Source organism: Phoxinus phoxinus, assembly GCF_949152265.1.
Source record: "Phoxinus phoxinus genome assembly, chromosome: 16".
NCBI classification, from domain to species: Eukaryota; Metazoa; Chordata; class Actinopteri; order Cypriniformes; family Leuciscidae; genus Phoxinus; species Phoxinus phoxinus.
Window position 1 is genome coordinate 18,765,304 of NC_136891.1, and position 16,512 is coordinate 18,781,815.

The following is a 16,512-nucleotide window of genomic DNA, read 5'->3' on the forward strand; positions in this document are numbered from 1 at the left end:
AGTGTTTCCCTTACATTGGTTCACAATATCAACACTGCCCGCCACAAATAGATTTTCCAAAAGGCTTTTACATCATTGAATAAACATAAGCACTACATGTTTCAAAGTCAAAACGTGGCGGGGGTGTTTTTATATGAATGTATCTTTGAAATGAACTTACCGGTACTGTCTGTAGATAATTTTCTATATTATTTTCATTTAGTCTTTCTTTATCTTTCCTGATAAAACAGCGTTTATGAGCGCTGCGCTGCTTTGTGCACAGCCGTTACCGGGGAAATCGCTGTTTCTGCCACTCCTAAAGCGCCTCCTGCTGGCACCTCTTTGTAAACAGCCTTGCAAACCTGTATTAATACTAGTGTGGATTTTTTTTACAATATTCACATGACAGTAAAATAGGGCTTTCTAAGTCAATCTACTGCAGTATTTCCTCTCTTAATCAGTAGAAAATGTGGATGCTTGACTGGGTGAAAAATACCGTGATATACATTTTTGGTCATACCGCCCAGCACTACTACAAACTGCATGTTGGCATGTGCTTTAGGATGTTTGCTGTGCTGTAGTTCTCTGCCATTGATGACTCCCATGCTCACATGGCCCCTTAACTTAATGGGAGTCTCTAATTGACATCCTAAAATTCTCCTTTCACTCAGCGTCTGTGAAGTGGAGCAGGACAACGTTCATGTAAACACTACGTTTGGATTCATCGATCGGAATGAATTCAGTCCAATTCAGAAACAAAAGTTGTGCATGTAAACGTAGCCAATGACTCACTCATTTAGGCCCAATCCCAATTCTACCCCTTTCCCCTTCGTCTACCCCTAACCCTTCGCCTTCCCCTTCCCCTTGACCCTTGAAACAGAGTGGCAAGGCATAGGGGTGAAAATATTCCCCTAAGAAATGGGACACCACTACTACACCGTTACACGTCATTATACGTCGTCGCCTACGTCACAGGAGATGCGCCGATGTTTATCACAAACTTCCAAGATGCACAGGACTTGTTTTCTGTGGTGTTGTATTAACACGTTGGAGGTACAGACCTATGTTTGTCCTATTTATTTATTTACTGTGTTAAACTGTGTGAAATACGACATTGTGTGGCGTTCATGTGCGTTCAACTCATAAATACGATCTTTACGAGATGACTTGAACGCACCAGTAGCTTGTGTGCTTTGTTCGGGGGAGAGGAGATTTTTTTACAAACGTTTCTTTGAAGGAACTGACCATAAATATGAACACAAGATTGAATGTAACATAAAGCAAATCATTATTTGTTGTTAAAATACTTATTAAACTCAACAATTCTTACATTTATGGTCTAATTTTTTGCTTGGGCAGCCATTTTGCGTCTGTAGCCGGTGTATGCAGTGACATTTCTCATACCCCTTCGTTTGAAGTGTGGTCCCGAAAAATCTTCGTTTGAAGGGCTATCTGGCCCTTCCCCTTAGCCCTCCCCCTCCAACCAAAAGAGAATCGAGACAGCCCTACCCCTTCACATGCACGAGCAAAACAGAGGGGAAGGGGTAAGTGAAGGGGTAAGGGGTAGAATTGGGATTGGCCCTTAGATGGTCACTTGCCACCACCTACTGCTGGTTTAGTTTAAAAGTATAATTTTTTTTAATCATTTATCATTTCTTATTGGTATTTTCAAAAAAATATTTAAAACAATCTCATAACATTATTTAATGCAGTTGTCACTTTTCAGTGTAAATAATTCAATTTGTTTGGTAACAGCCCTATATTGTCTTGTTAGAATTTAGTGATCTAATATAAGAACTGAAAGATGAAGCATACATTTAATAAGATTGGGGGGAAGAAAAGCCTTTTATGAAGGTAAAAATTTTTATTGGGGTAAATATCACAAATATGCAGATTTTAGTATGTCAAAGCTGATAGAAAAATGATGTAGAATAAATTATATTTACACCACAAAAAAAAAAAAATCCTATTTTTTCTGGACAAGCAACTTTTTACTTGGACAAGTGAAGGCTGATTTAATTGCACGCTTGCACAAAACTGACAGTTTGGTACATACCACGGTTTTAAAGTCACGGTTTGGTACAGCATGGGGGAGAAAGCTGAACATATTTTTTATTTATTACTTTTTATTATTAAACCAGTGGTTTACTGAGCAAATTGTGTCTCTGTCTTTAAGTTAATTCAATCATAATTAAAAGTTTCTTAAGGATAAATAAAATGATCTTTGCTAATGCTGTAAACTATATAGGGAGCACTTACTTGCACATTACTATATCATTTTAAAGCCCAAACTATTAGCCTAAATTCTTGCTATTTATTTTTAGATATTTTAATTAACACTCAAATAGCAAATGGTATGCAAACATGTAAACTGCACACAAGGCAGTTTTTGCATTTTACATACTAAATATAATTATAGATTTCACTGTTGTTGAAATATAGCCTAATAATTGACAGTTGCTGAAGGGCTCGTTCGGTACGCCATAAGAGTATCGCGATACGTATCGTGGGTGGTGTATCGGGGTTTTTCAGTTGAGTTTGACATTCGTTAGTCCCCCAATAAATAGATCATCTCTGATAGTGCTAAGTGTTCCCCCGACATAAACAGAAGTCTCCTCTCTGAGTTGTGAAGTCACTCCCTGCTTCTTGCAGGTTGTCTGTACTTGTTTCTCAAAGCTTTAAGTAGACTTTCTTTGCTCTCAGCTCGAGCTGTCAACATCCATGTCATATCCCAGTCTTTAGCATTCTTCTGCATCCTTCACACCTTTTTATCCTCAGCCGGCACCCTCCTTTGATTCAAGAAAAAAAGAGTGACAAAATGGCCTCCTTTCCCATCATGTGTTTGTGTCAGCAGTTTAAAGCGGCATGGCGTTGTTCAAGCGTCGTTGATCGTGACAGGCGAGAGCTGTCGGGGGAACACAATCCACCTCCACACACTTGCTTTTTTTTAAAAAGGTGACAGAGCCCCCTCCTGTGATCGCTCGCTCTGGAGGCGTACATCATCACTCTAAATGTGAAATTTGTAAATCCGCTCATTTTTGTTTCATAAAGTGATTCATCTATGCAGTGGGGTTTTTCCATGGAACCCAAGATCTGGGAGGTTTACGATCCTCCAGTAGACTGTCACCGTCTCAGAACGCATCAGAGAAAGCTCACCCTGAACAATTCAGAATGTTTTTTCTTCTCAACCTCCTCATGCAATTTTACATGTGCCTTATCATACAGGAGTTTCTAGTTTTATGACTTGCATCCATAATTTATATAGCAAAACAGTGTTAACGTGCCATGTATGTATTTTGTGACGTAGGCCATTACCCAGAGTCCAGGACTGCAAAAGGATTCTCATCGCTGGCTTGCTGAGGTTAAGGTATATTGTTGAGCCCAGCTTTCGATGATCATTTCTCTAGCTGATGTCATGCATCTTAACACAGCTGTTCTTTACTGTCTCAGATAGACTGACGGAAACATCTTCCTGCTCTCATGGACTTAATTTCATGTTTTATCAGGTTTTATTTCCAAAATGTGTATTTTAACACATTTAAATGCATGTTGCTGTCTGTTTGTAGTGGTGTGTCTGATATATTACATCAATACATTTAAAGACCCCGTGAAATGGCTTGACAGCCAGAGTTTTCCTTCCTGTCTTGATGTGTTTTATTGAAACAGGATAGGTCAATAAAGGCCCTGCTTTATCCTTTGGTGTACATCATAGCTGTGAACCATTAATTGCTACTTGCTATTGCTAGTCAGTAAATGGAGGGACATTCTCATTCTAGAGAGCATTTGATTGGACAAAAATGTGGAGTCCATGGACAATGTTTGGTCAATTTTAATACAGAGAAAAACTAAGTTTTTGTAAGTTTTGTAACTGTTGTGTACAGCTGCTAGAAGTTAATGCTGCAGACATTAAGAGTACACTCAGAGGACTTCAAAACTAATGCACACTGATTAAAAGCCACAAAACTTGATTTCATGGGGTCTTTAAAGTCATGTTAGTGGGCAGTTTGTGTTTTTTCAGAGTACGGCTGTGCGATTATAATCTTACTCGGAGTTCAATCATATCTTTTTTTTTATAGATCCATTTTAATTTATGATTAAATATAAATATTTATTATTTAATTTTAATATTTAATACATTTTTGTGTGCATTAGGGTTGTTGCTAGCCTGGTTCGACCAGACACTCGTACATTTCATTTGTACAGAGAGTCTGGCCGCTCTCCATTAACAAGCGTTAACTTCCTTGAAGGTGGGTACTCTGTTGAAGTTTAAAACTATTGGATCTGCCCAGAGTCACTCTGGATCTGCCATAAACAATCGCTAACATTTGGTCGTGACATATGACGACTCAAACTAGCGCAACCTCAACGTCATCGTTCTCAGCCACTCCCTCTGTTCGCTGATTGGACAGAATCAGTAAAAAATGTATCAGAGAAAACCCAAGAATATAACACAATCCCAGACGTAGTACTGAAGGAAAATGAAAATTGAGCTAGGTTGTTATAGTTCTAGGTTGTTATAGTTCTGCGAATAGAATTATAAAACTTGTTTCTTTGTATCTTTAAACAAAATTTAGCTTTAATTTTGTTTCCGCATTAGTTATGGTTTTTATCCCTTATCCACCTTATTTTTCAGATAAGTGCGGCTGTGGCCATTTGTAATTTGAATGTCTCTGGCTTCCAGTGTCATTTGCTTCCAGTTATTTTTAGCTGTGCAAAACAGCTGGTTATTCTGCTTAATATAGCAAACTACTATTTATTACCATATTATTTTTATGTATTGTCTTAATTATAAACACAGTAGTTTGTAGAGCAAACAGTTGTACGGTTTACTGGACTTTGAAATATTCTTCTCATTATTTCCCTATAGTGGCTAATAAATCGGAAGTTGCACACATTCACAGAAAACACCTTACATCTGTGTGGAAAAATAAGGTGGATAACACAGCACAATTAATTATTTCAATCTGCCAATGATGACAACTTATAGGAAAATTCTGGGGTTGGCTGATGTACATGTCGATCAAGCCAGACTTGGCCATCCAACATTGATTGAAAATATGAAAGCCACAGTAAAGTAATTTTTTATTGATTTTTGTTGAGTTGTAATGAATGTTAAATGCATTACTACAACGTTTTCATTCATTTGAAAAATTCCAGTTTAATTTGATAATATTTAACATATCATACTTTGAACTTTTAACTATTTAAAAAAAAAAACGCTTCAGTGCGCCGGCGCACTGGCAACGGTTAACAGGTTAAACTGGCATTTGTCATGGTTTTATGACAAGTAGTAGTTGTTATTATCATTTTTGATATGTGTTATCATAAGGAAGTTGCAGAGACACACTCCTATTTCAGAAGTTTTTACTCTTCTTGTAATGCAGTTACATATTATTGTGTTCCAGATGTGTATATTTAATGTGTCTGTCTGTGTGTGTTCAGACAAAGCTCCAGTGGCTGTGCGAAGAGGTGCGTGAGCGGGAATCCAGTGAGAGGAGGTTGAGGAAGACACTACAGCAGCACAAGGAGCAGATGAAAGCACTGAAGCAAAGCAGAGACTCAGAACTGCAGAGCCTCCTGGACCGCATTACCCAGCAGGATCGGCTCCTCAAAGACATCCAATCAGAGAAGAGAGGTACTAACTCACCTTAGAGAAAAGTGATTTCTAGATCACAATTTATTGGGCCTGACACTTCAGCACAGGTAGTAATGTGAAATTGTATCCTACTACATAAGCTGTACTATACTAGCTGACTTTATACTGGCAGTCATTAGCGCGATAGTCACATCGCAGGATGTGCAATGCCAAGTATAGGGATCGTAGTTGATACGTGATCCGTTAGGACCAGGCACCAGAGTTCAAAATGCACGTGATTTTTTGGATTATTGCAAATTTTACCCATCATAGATGAAAGTTTATCATTTGCACTTGTTTTAGATCCTGTCAGTTTAAACATTCATGGGATTTTAAGCCATTTGAAAGAAAGACACGAAAGTGATCTCAATTCTGAACTCTGTATTCTGCGCACACACACAGAGAACACCTTATTCTTTTGTCTTACTCGTCTGTTTGTGCTTGAACGGACACATACATGTACATGCAAAATTGCCTGTCTCTGCGAGTATCCACATAAATTCAATAGCTTATTGCTTATGTGAACATAAACAGTTGAATCCCTGCATTCAGTCTTAAAGTGACAGCAGCCTAAATACCCACTACTGTCTGGGGCATTAAATCTTAATCAAACAACAAAAGCAATGTAATAAGCAACGTTTGAATCCTAATGGTTAAAATCAGAATTGTTCACTCTTCTCATTCTTCCAGTGCCCCGAATCAGTTGATTGTGTTTCCATTTCCACACACAAAAAAGTTATTTTAATCAAATACTTTTTCGAACCCTTCCTAGGCTGTTTTTACAGCTCACACGAAATTGAGTGTCCACAATCTCGAGATGCCCCAGACAATACGTTATTAAAAATAATTTTAATAAATCTTTTCAAAGACTCTTCTACTGCTCTTTAAATTCAGGGAACTTAGACTCAAAAGTACTAAAACATTTCAAATGTTTCAAAAGGACAGTGTATTCTGGTCCTCCTGATTCATTTCTTTCTAATAATATATTCTCCTGTAACAATATTAAAAAGACGATACTGTGCATATAAGCCTTCTCTTTAAATTATTTTTGTGTTTTATTAGTGACAAATTTGGGGAGAGGATAGCCTACATATTCCAAAACTGTCTGAAAATACGAATGAGAATTAACTGCACAATTACTAGAAATGTTTACCTTGTATGCTTGCAAATTGTATAATATCCACAGTTTGTGGAAAAATACACTTTTTTTCAAGATGTTTCAAACTCTGAACCAATTCTGTAATTCATTAGCAGGTCTTTGTCTTCTCAGGTGTGAATTAGGACATTATTCATGACATTCACGCCCACCTTCATATTGCCTTTCCAAACAAAAAGGATCTTACAAAATTTAAATCAATGTATTGTTTAATGTGAACGATTAGTGAAACGATTATTTGAATAACCACCCATAAATAATATTCTCTCAAAAATTCAAACATGTACATACATGTTGCTCACATATTATGATAGCCATGTTCGTGCTAAATAGAGTGTAATTACACCTTTGCCATTAATATGTTTATAAGCAACTGAAAAAAAGACAAATATCAGGCCATGTCAAAACATTTCAAGGACCCCAAAAACACCTTGGTCCCCAGAGGGTTAAGTCTCATTGATTAAAATCTCTGTAAATGGTTCAATAGATTGACTTGGGGGGTGGGGGGGGGGGGGGGGGGGTGGGGGGGGAGCACAGAACTTCACATGTTTAATAGAATAGAATTAGTTTGCAAAGAAATCTGTAAAATCCCCAAAATGCTTATAGATCATTGTTAATTGTTTTTATAAAACACATTTGTTTAACTAAACTATTAACTTAACTATTGCTATGTCAGTTTTTTCCAATATCGTGCAGCCCTATTGCCCGAATTTTACTCCGAATTTTGAATGCTCCAGATATTTGCGTTTCAATTCATATCTCTGGAATCCTCTTCTGAATCCTTGAGTCCAGACCTACAAAACAGGCCTTTGCAAACAGCACTGAATTGCTGTCCTATACTATTAGTCTCTTTTAATATAATTTATTAAATAATGATGTATATTATTTTTCAAAATAGACATGGCCATTGTATCACTGGAACTATTTTAGAATTATTTTCATTAGTGGAGCAAGAGTGTACAAAGAAAGTGGTCTAAAATGTAAGTTACTAGCCTCTCGTTTATATTATAAAGTGATATCACACTTGAAATCGTGTCTGGATAGATCATGCACAATTAGCATAACCTGCATTTTATTTTACAACGTGCTTTAAGACCGTCATGTCACACTGAAGAAAACAATTCTTAATGTTCTTAATAATTATTTTAGTCTTGTTTTCAAGTAAAAACATCTTAAAATATTATTTTAATAAAAATATAAATTTGTGTTTGATAAGACTTGTTTTCAGAGAATGTCTTGAATTATTTTTGGCTGTGAGAAAAAATGTGAGATAAAATTTACTTTTTTTTTTTTTTTGCATATTTGCACATAAAAAAGGTATTAACTTAACTTACCGGTAATGTGAAGTCTTCATAGTGAATTCAAGTAAATTAATCTTTTTGTATTGTATTTTTCAGTTTTTACTATAAATATTATTAATAAAATCAATTAGCAACTTAGCATCTTCTCCTGTGTTCCATGGAAGAAAAAGTCATATACGTTTGGAGTGTCAGTGAATGATTTAGTTGATGACTCTTTTGCAATATCAATGCTCATTAATATGGTCTGCCAGGTCTTCTTGAAAATGGCCGCAAGAAAGAAGAGGAGATGAGAAATCTTCAGGTCAGTGTAAAGGACTTGTATGAATGTTGCACTCTTAGATATACATGCACACGTGTGTGCGTGCGCGTTTCCATGTTTTATGTGGACTTTCCATAGACGATTGATTTTCATACTGTACAAACTGTATATTCTTACCCCTAACCCTACCCCTAAAATCAACCCTCACAGAAAACTTTCTGCATCTTTACATTTGCATTATTATTTACAAGCTGTTTTCCTCCACACACACACACACACACACACACACACACACACACACACACACACACACACACACACACACACACACACACACACACACACACACACACACACACACACACACACACACACACACACTTACACACTTTACAACTTTAACCTTTATGTAATCCTGCATGCACGTCAGTTGTCCTGCATGTGGCAGGCATGTAATATCACCATCTTACCCTTGCTTGTCTGCATGCTTTCAAACCAAACCCACTGGGATCTGGAACACCTGCTATCCTACGTTTATTATGAATCAATCCCCTTAATGGGGCTCAGAAGAAACCAGCAGCATACTGAAAGACAATAGGACACCGAGTCAGTAATTACACTTGGCCTTAGATTTTCCCAGATTCTGCTTTTAACTGATGGATTAAAAACTGCTAGTAATCTCTGAAACAAAACTTCCTGTGTCCAGTCAGTCATTTCTGTTTCTCTTTTTTTCCAGGACCGGGTTGTAGATCTTGAAATGGTAAGTTTTGTTTCCCCCATAGTGTTTTAATGAATCTGTCATATACTTTATGTTTGTGCATGTGTATGTTAGATAATTCAGCCTTTAGCTGCACTGGCGCAGAATGAACCGAATGGTAGTGATCTCTATTTTCAATTGATGGATTTTATAAAGATGTGTTTTTTGTCCGTTAAATGTTTTGCTTTATAAGATGCTAAAAAAAAGTTAATCTTTGAATTCCTGTGCTGTTTCATTGTGTTTCATTTGAACAAAGATCAATCATATCACAACTTTTGCACCTTTAATGTAAAAATTACAACATATGCAATGCCAGTGAAAACCAAAGTGACACATTTCAGAGAAAAAAGATAAACAAACACTTATCTAATTATCAAGCTCATGTGAAACATTACAGACATGTCTTCACCTGAAGTGACTCTGACTGACTCTCAGCTGTTCTTGTAAGATTTTCTGACATCATCTTGGCTTTCTGGGTTTTAAGGCAGTGCGATCCAGTTTGGTACAGAAAACCCATCAACAATGATAACAAATGTTCATTTATGCTTGAATATATGGATCCCCTAGCTAATACAAGGCCTCTTAAACAAGGCTCTTGGACTAAGAGGGCTTACTGGCACTCACTGTTACTGCTGGGCCCTATAAAAAGGCCCCCAAACCTCTTATGGAACTTTTGTCCTATCAGGTTTCAAATTACATTAGTTTGAACCAATTGTCGAGCTTCATTCTTTGTATGAAAGGTGTGTACACAATGGCCATCAAACTCATGATGAATTATATAGGACGGGATCTGTCCTAAGTCATCACTTCTACAGATGAAACTCGAAAAATTAGAATAACGTGCAAAAGTTCTATCTAGATGATCAAAAAATTTTTCCCGAGTTTCACCTGTATGTCAATTCCATTTTCCAAAAGAGAATTCAGACCTCTCTTAAAGCAATGGCAACAGAGCTTGATGCTTTGTAACCTTTTGAAATCTCTGAAATTCTCTGAATCATTAGATGTTAATTTGGAAAACTTCAGACGGGTCTCTACATGTGCCTTCTTGAGCAGGGGGATCTTGCGGGCGCTGCAGGATTTCAATCCATTGCGGCGTGTTTTACCAATGGTTTGCTTGGTGATTGTGGTCAAGTCACCTTCATTTATATAGCGCTTTTAACAATATAGACTGTTTCAAAGCAGCTTTACAGTGATAATAGGCAATTAAAGTAACAGCGATTGTTTTGGCTTTGCAGCAACTCTAAAATAAAGTTATTGTCCAGCTAAGGTTAGTTTTGATTGATTCACTTCCTCGCAACGATTATTAGTTATTAACTTGGCTGATATAAACTATACAGCCTAACATTGAGTTATAGAAGTCTATAATGTGTTGTTTTTAGTCTAGATTTGAACTGAGTGTGTCTGCTTCCTGGACAATGTTAGGAAGATTGTTCCAAAGTTTTGTTGCTAAATAGGAAAAGTATCTACCGCCAGCAGTCGATTTTGATATTCTAGGTATTATCAACTGGCCGGAATTTTGAGATCACAATAGACGTGAAGGACTATAATGCGTTAAGAGCTTGCTCAAGTACTGGGGACTGGGAGCTAAACCATTTAGTGTTTTTTAAGTAATCAGCAATATTTTAAAATTTATACAATATTTAATAGGGTGCGAATGCAGAGTTGACAGAACCGGGCTAATATGGTCATACTTCCTGGTTCTGGTAAGAACTCGAGCTGCTGCATTTTGGACCAGCTGTAGTTTGTTTATTAAGCGTGCAGGGCAACCACCCATAATAGCATTACAATAATCTAGCCTTGATGTCATGAACGCATTAACTAATTGTTCTGCATTTATCATTGAGAGCATATGACGTAGTTTTGATATATTTTTACGATTAAAAAATGTGGTTTTACAGATACTAGGCACGTGACTTTCAAATGAAAGATTGGTATCAAAGAGCACACCCAGGTTCCTAACCGACAACGAGGACTTGACAGAGCAGCCATCAAGTGTTAGACAGTATCCTAGGTTATTAAGTGAGGAAGTTTTTTGTCCAATAATTATAATCTCTGTTTTTTTTTCATAATTAAGTAGTAGGAAATTGCTAGTCATCCATTTTTTTATATCAGCTATGCATTCCGTTAATTTTTGTGAATTAGTAAGTTTCGTCAGGGCGTGAAGAAATATAGAGCTGAGTATCATCAGCATAACAGTGAAAACTAATTCCATGCTTCCTAATGATATCTCCTAAGGGTAGTATGTACAGCAACTGTCCTAGTACTGAGCCTTGTGGTACACCATGATGAACTTTTGATCGATAAGACATCTCTTAATTTACTGCTACAAACAGATAACGGTCAGATAAGTATGATTTAAACCATGCTAATGCAATTCCACTAATGCCAACATAATTTTCGTCTCTATTCAAAATAATTTTGTGGTCAATGTTATCAAAAACTAAGATCCAGTAACACTAATAGAGAGATACAATCATGATCGGATGATAAGAGCCATAGTCACAAATGACTTATCATCCGATCATGATTGTCTTCATTTGTCTCAGTACTATGGTACGGTCTAAATCCTGATTGAAAATCCTTGCAGATATCATTTCTTGCTAAAAAGGAACATAGTTGTGAAGATACTACCTTTTCTAGTATCTTTGACAGAAAAGGTAGATTCGAGATCGGCCTGTAATTAACTAATTCTGTAGATCTTAAGCGGTTTTATCATAGCCAGCTTAACATTTTTTGGTACATATCCTAATGACAAAGATGAATGAATGATATTAAGAAGAGGATCTATGACCTCTGGAAGCATCTCTTTCAGCAGCTTAGTCGGTATAGAGTCTAACATAGATGTTGTCGATTTAGATGATTTATCTAAATGCGTTTATCTCAATAGCTCTAAATGCGTTAAGAGCTCGCTCATGTACTGGGGAGCTAAACCATTTAGCGTGGCTTTAAGTAATCAGGTAAGTAATTATACAATATTTAATAGGGAGCCAATGCAGTGTTGACAGAACCGGGCTAATATGGTCATGCTGACGTTAATGGATGTGACCGCTGTTCAGCTGTTTCTGGACTGGATAGCACCAACAGAAGCTTTGACACAACTGAATCCTCGGATTCTCGTGAAGAACTGTGGCTTAACTGGGGTTGACTGTGGAACACCAGCTAAAAATGCAGTCGAAAATAATTCCTCTGTATTAATAATAAAATAATTCCACATTTATCAGTTACTTGTGGGAGAAGACTGGTAAGAGGTGGACCTGCTGACTGGGGGTCCTGGTTGGGCTGTAATGGACCTGCTGGTTGTGGTTCCTGTGTAGAACCTTCTGACTGGGGGTCCTGACTGAGCTTGTATTGAACTTCTGACTGGGGTTCCTGACTGAGCTGTGATGGATCATTTGTAGTTTTCAAAAACATTTCATATTACTGTTGTAACTCGTATGTCATTTACTGTATCATGCAAAGCATTGTTAAAATAATATTTTAAAAACATCATATCAAAGTGAAGTAATTATCTAAATTACTGTACTGTAACCTTTAACTCCCTCAACAATATCCCCATGATGATTTCCCTCATACCTCTGTGTTTCGTAAAAACAGGTTGGGGACAGCTGTTGATTTCATAAATCGTTGTAGCTTTCCTTGACCTGGTTTGAAGTCGTCTGGTGAAAAATGTTCACTGCACAGCTTAATTTGCTTGACGTATCGAAACGGTAAATTAACATCCCGCTGAACAGCCAGCAGCCATAGCTTCGGTAACTCAGAATCATTTAATGGGAAAGTGTGAAAGGTAAGCCTTTCTTCTGGCGGCATTGGAAAGGTACTTTTACGTACTCTCACTGGTTTCTATATGTCAGAACGCCAACTCCTGCGTCATCATCACATGCATGCATCGTGGTGCTCTCATGAAAGTGACTCATACGGAAGAGAAAAAATTGTTGAATAAATGTAGGTTTTTTTTGCACAAAAAGGTATTCTTGTCGCTTCATAAAATTAAGATTGAACCACTGTAGTCACATGGACTATTTAAAGATGTCTTTACTACCTTTCTGGGCCTTGAAATTGGTAATTAAATTGCTGTCTATGGAGGGGTCAGAGAGCTCTCGGATTTCATAAAAAATATCTGAATTTGTGTTCCGAAGATGAACAAAGGTCTTACGGGTTTGGATTGACATGAGGTTAAGTAAAAAATGACATAATTGTAATTTTTGGGTGAACTAATAACTGGATATCTTGGATGACATCGGGGTGAGTAAATTATCAGCAATTTTTTTTAAAGTGAACTAATCCTTTAACTTCTGCCGTTGCATTCCTAAATGCGCATTAAACTGACAGCACATGAAGAGATGGCGTTTACTGCATGTACTGTGAACCGAGCTGCTCTGAAAACACTGAATCACGAGCTGATCTTGTGAACAAAGTGCGCTGTTCTAATACTTAAATCGCAGCCTTTCCCGATTTGATAAGGGCATGGGCCATATTGCGCTTTCTAATTTAGTTTGTGTGACAGATACTTTGCCAAAGCTTACGAAGTTTAAACATATTTTCTGTTCATTATGAGATTTGATGCCTCAAGAGTGAGAACGGTTTTAATATTCACAATCATCATAACCACCACTTTGCGCTAAAGGAAAGAACTGAAGGGCCTTTGCAAGTCATAATCTATCCCTGGGTGGAGAGAATCATGAAAAGCTCCAATACCAGCCAGTTTTGGCACAAAACCTTCTGCCAAGAAGCTGAAAATTAAGAGAAACTCAGCACGACAATGATCCAAAGCACACATCGAAATCAACAAAAGAATGGTTTCAGCAAAGAAAGATGAATGTTTTGAAATGGTCCAGCCAGAGCCCAAACCTGAATGGTATAGAAAGTCTGTGAGGGATCTGAAGAGGGCAATGCACAGAAGATGGCCACAAAGTTTAACAGATCTGGAATGTTTTTGAGTGAAAAAAAGAGTGGTAAAATATTCTCAATTCAAGATGTACCAAGCTGATACAAACAAAGAGTGCTTCAACTAAGTATTAGTTCAGCAAGTCAAGTCACCTTTATTTATATAGCGCTTTTTACAATACAGATTGTATCAAAGCAGCTTCACAGTGATAACATGAAAATAATACAAAAAACAATTTCATCATCGTCCACCTTTAAGGCAGATCTATAATATTGTTGAATATTAAATGTCCCCAACTAAGCAAGCCAGAAGGTAAGGCAACAGCGGCAAGGAACCAAAACTCCATCAGGTGACAGAATGGAGAAAAAAAACCCTTGGGAGAACCCAGGCTCAGTCGGGGGCCAGTTCTCCTCTGGCCAATGAGTGAACAGTGTATGATTATGATTCAGGAGCATTACAGGTCAGAAGTTCAGAATGAATCAGAGTATTTGTCCAGTTCCGGTTGGTTGAAGTCGGAGTGGAGAGGAGGAGAGACTGGTTGACACTTCAGGTCAGCGGCGTCGTCGTGTCCTGGCACTGGTCCTTCATCAGATCTGGATACGGCCTGGTTCCGGTGGACAGCGGTAAACCTCAGGATAGACAGAGAGACTAATATTAGCGTAGACGCCATCCTTCTTATGATGTACCAAGTACATCAGGATTTACGGGAAGTGTTCACGGTCCCGGCTGTTCTAAACTATGCAGCCTAACATTGAATTATAGAAGTCTATAATGTGTTATGTGTATGCTAGGCCGAAGAGATGTGTTTTTAGTCTAGATTTGAACTAACAGAGTGTGTCTGCTTCCCGGACAATGGTAGGAAGACTGTTCCAAAGTTTTGGTGCTAAATAGGAAAAGGATCTACCGCCAGCAGTCGATTTTGATATTCTAGGTATTATCAACTGGCCAGAATTTTGAGATCGCAGTAGACGTGAAGGACTATAATGCGTTAAGAGCTCGCTCAAGTACTGCGGAGCTAAACCATTTAGTGCTTTGTAAGTGATCAGCAATATTTTAAAATTTATACGATGTTTAATAGGCAGCCAATGCAGTGCAGCACACCTATGCAGTTAATTATTGTTAACTATAGTTATTTTCCTCTGAAATGTGTTGCTTTAGTTTGAATAGATTGCAATTTTTACATTAAACGTGCAAAGTTCTGTTATAATTTAGAACTACATGCATATAGCTACACTACTCTTCTGTTAAAGCTGAGTTTGTAGACAGAATATTCTGTACCAAAGCAAAGAAAAGAGTCTCTTTCCGTGCTTAGGTACAGAATATTCTGTCTGCAAAGTTACATTTCTGAAATGTTCCAGACCTTAATACACTATTTGCTGAAGCCTAACGATTTCTGTTAAATGTCTGAATTACAAATCATTACTTGGCTAAGAAATATGCCGTCGGTTGTTAAAAGTATTGACGCCTGTATCGACTCAGCAGTATTTATACAGTTTGAAAAAAAGCTATCTGACGCCTACCATATCAATCACCATTATGTGCTATGGCTGGCTGACGAACATTTAATTAGCTCCTGAAAACCTTCAGCCTTTACTCACAGCTCCGTCTATTTACATCATTACTTCTTGGCACAACAACACGCTGGTGTCAGAAATTGACCCTTGCCTCTTCTGGGAGATGCACTCATTCCATTGACTTGAAGCAATAGACAAAGTACAATTCTCAAAGACTAGGATTTGAGATCTAGATGAAATGCATATAAAAAAACTACAGAATATTCTTCTTTTCCAGAGCACCAGGCTGGCCTTGGATCATCTGGAGTCAGTTCCTGAGAAACTCAGTCTGCTGGAAAACTTCAAGGATCTCGAGGTTGGATCATAGGTGATGTTTTGGTCAAGATTTAACCTCCCTCTGAGCCAGATATCATGGTTGGCTCTCCTTATGTGGTTTCAGGAGTCACAGAGGCAGAGAGAAATGGTGGAACAACGTTATGCCAAATATAAGGAGATCGTTGGGGACCTCCAGCATCAGCTTGAGGAATCTAAGAGGAGGATTCAGGAATACAGGGTATGATCATATAGCACTGATGACATGCACTTAGTAAGTTTAGTTTAGCCAGAAGAGGACTTGGTCCCCTGACTGAAAAATGTATTGTGTTTTAATTGGTTGCTTAAGGTTTTTTTCTCCATTATGTCACCTGATCGAGTTTAGATTCCTTGCCACTGTCGCCTTTGGCTTGCTTAGTTGAGGACACTTAAATGGGATAGTTCACCCAAAAATGAAAATTCTGCCAGTAATCACTCCCCCTCATGTTGTTTCAAACCCGTAAAACTTTCGTTCATCTTTGGAACACAAATTAAGATCTTTTGGTAACACTTTACTTGAAGGGGTGTGAATAAGACTGACATGACACCTTCATAATCATGACATGACACATGTCATGAATATGAAGGAGGTTTTATGCATGTTTATGACAACTGTCATTAAGTGTCATTCGCTCAATTATTAATTTTTTAATGCAAATATGACATTGTTTGAGA

The 16,512-nt window shown here is 37.6% G+C and overlaps 1 protein-coding gene across 3 annotated transcripts in view; it reads left to right on the forward strand.

Annotated features, from left to right (window-relative positions):
- The window catches only part of cep128 (centrosomal protein 128), a 55,139-nt gene that overhangs the window by 32,254 nt on the left and 6,373 nt on the right, over nt 1-16,512 (forward strand). For all 3 annotated transcript variants that reach the window (XM_079583554.1, XM_079583553.1, XM_079583555.1), the window contains exons 17-22: nt 3,287-3,346; nt 5,422-5,614; nt 8,323-8,372; nt 9,067-9,090; nt 15,764-15,841; nt 15,926-16,039. In XM_079583554.1, the coding sequence (XP_079439680.1) occupies nt 3,287-3,346; nt 5,422-5,614; nt 8,323-8,372; nt 9,067-9,090; nt 15,764-15,841; nt 15,926-16,039 (519 nt within the window). The remainder of the gene's footprint in view (nt 1-3,286; nt 3,347-5,421; nt 5,615-8,322; nt 8,373-9,066; nt 9,091-15,763; nt 15,842-15,925; nt 16,040-16,512) is intronic.